The sequence below is a fragment of the Bison bison genome, unplaced genomic scaffold (genome assembly GCF_000754665.1).
Source record: "Bison bison bison isolate TAMUID 2011002044 unplaced genomic scaffold, Bison_UMD1.0 scf7180017864203, whole genome shotgun sequence".
NCBI classification, from domain to species: domain Eukaryota; kingdom Metazoa; phylum Chordata; class Mammalia; order Artiodactyla; family Bovidae; genus Bison; species Bison bison.
The window spans coordinates 6,992,963-6,994,034 of NW_011494775.1; the positions used below are offsets into that span (position 1 = coordinate 6,992,963).

The 1,072-nt window shown below is 57.5% G+C and overlaps 1 protein-coding gene across 1 annotated transcript in view; it reads right to left on the reverse strand.

Annotated features, from left to right (window-relative positions):
• The window catches only part of ARID3A (AT rich interactive domain 3A (BRIGHT-like)), a gene marked incomplete at its 5' end in the record, with an annotated part of 31,531 nt that extends 30,459 nt beyond the window's left edge, over nt 1-1,072 (reverse strand). Inside the window, 2 exons of the mRNA XM_010844646.1 lie at nt 1-43; nt 1,014-1,072. Of these exons, the coding sequence (XP_010842948.1) occupies nt 1-43; nt 1,014-1,072 (102 nt within the window). The remainder of the gene's footprint in view (nt 44-1,013) is intronic.

The following is a 1,072-nucleotide window of genomic DNA, read 5'->3' on the forward strand; positions in this document are numbered from 1 at the left end:
CTCCTCCTCCTCCTCCTCCTCCTCCTCCTCCCATTTTGGCTTCCTGGGGCGGACAAGGGGCACAGGTCAGGGGAGAAGGCACCAGCTCAACTCAAGCCCTGGGGCAAGGGTCCCACTGTATCCAGCCTTGGTTTCCCTGTCTGGACGTGGGTGAGCTGTCAAGAGCACCCATGAGCAGAACTGCTCAGGGTGTGGCCCTTACTGCCCTGTTCCCAGTTAGCCCAGAGCAACTAGAGGTGTCCCTGTGGCAATGAACCCCCCCTACCTACCTGCTAATCCCACCTCTCCCGTCCTCGGCACAGGTTTCTTTACTAGGCCCTGAATACATGGACCCTGTTTCTGCCTTGGGGCCTTCGCTGAGGCTGTTCCCTCTGCCAGGCATGCTGTTCTCTGCTCCCCTCACCAGCTCCTAAGGGCTGTCACCTACACAGGTAGACCTTCACTCACAATGCCCCAAAAGTTGATTCCAGCCCCAGCCACCCCTCGCCTCAACATCCCTGCTTTATTTTCTTGGCATGATCAAAGCCAATAATCATACTCATGTGAGACTTGTCAAACTTCTTCTCAGGAGGATCCTACCAGTGCCCAGCTTGGGACCCGCATCAGACGCTGGTGAGACACACACAAGGGCCAATGGATGCCCGCTCTGTGCAGGCTTCTCCTGGGCCGTGGACTCTAAGTCTGTCCCCATCACTAAACCTCCTACAGCCTCGCTAGGCGATGGGGGCCACCGATCTCATGTGAGTAGCTCCATTTTAATTAAGGTGAAATAAAGCTACAGATGCAGAGTGTGGCTGTACTGGCCACGTGTGTGTTAGCCCTCTGGGACAGGAGGCCCCCATCTTGGGCGGTATAGATGGAGAACTGTCCACCAGTGAATTCTAAAGGATGGTACGCCCCGGGAGGTCAGCAGGACAGGAGTTTTGCCCTTCCTCTATGGCAGTGCCCCAGGGCTGAGAGTGGCCGGTGCAGGGCATGTGGTTGGCACAAGGAGCCCACAGACCCCGACTCACAGGTCATCGTCGGAGCCTGCATCCTCAAAGCGGCCATCGCCCATGGGGAGGCTGGCTGC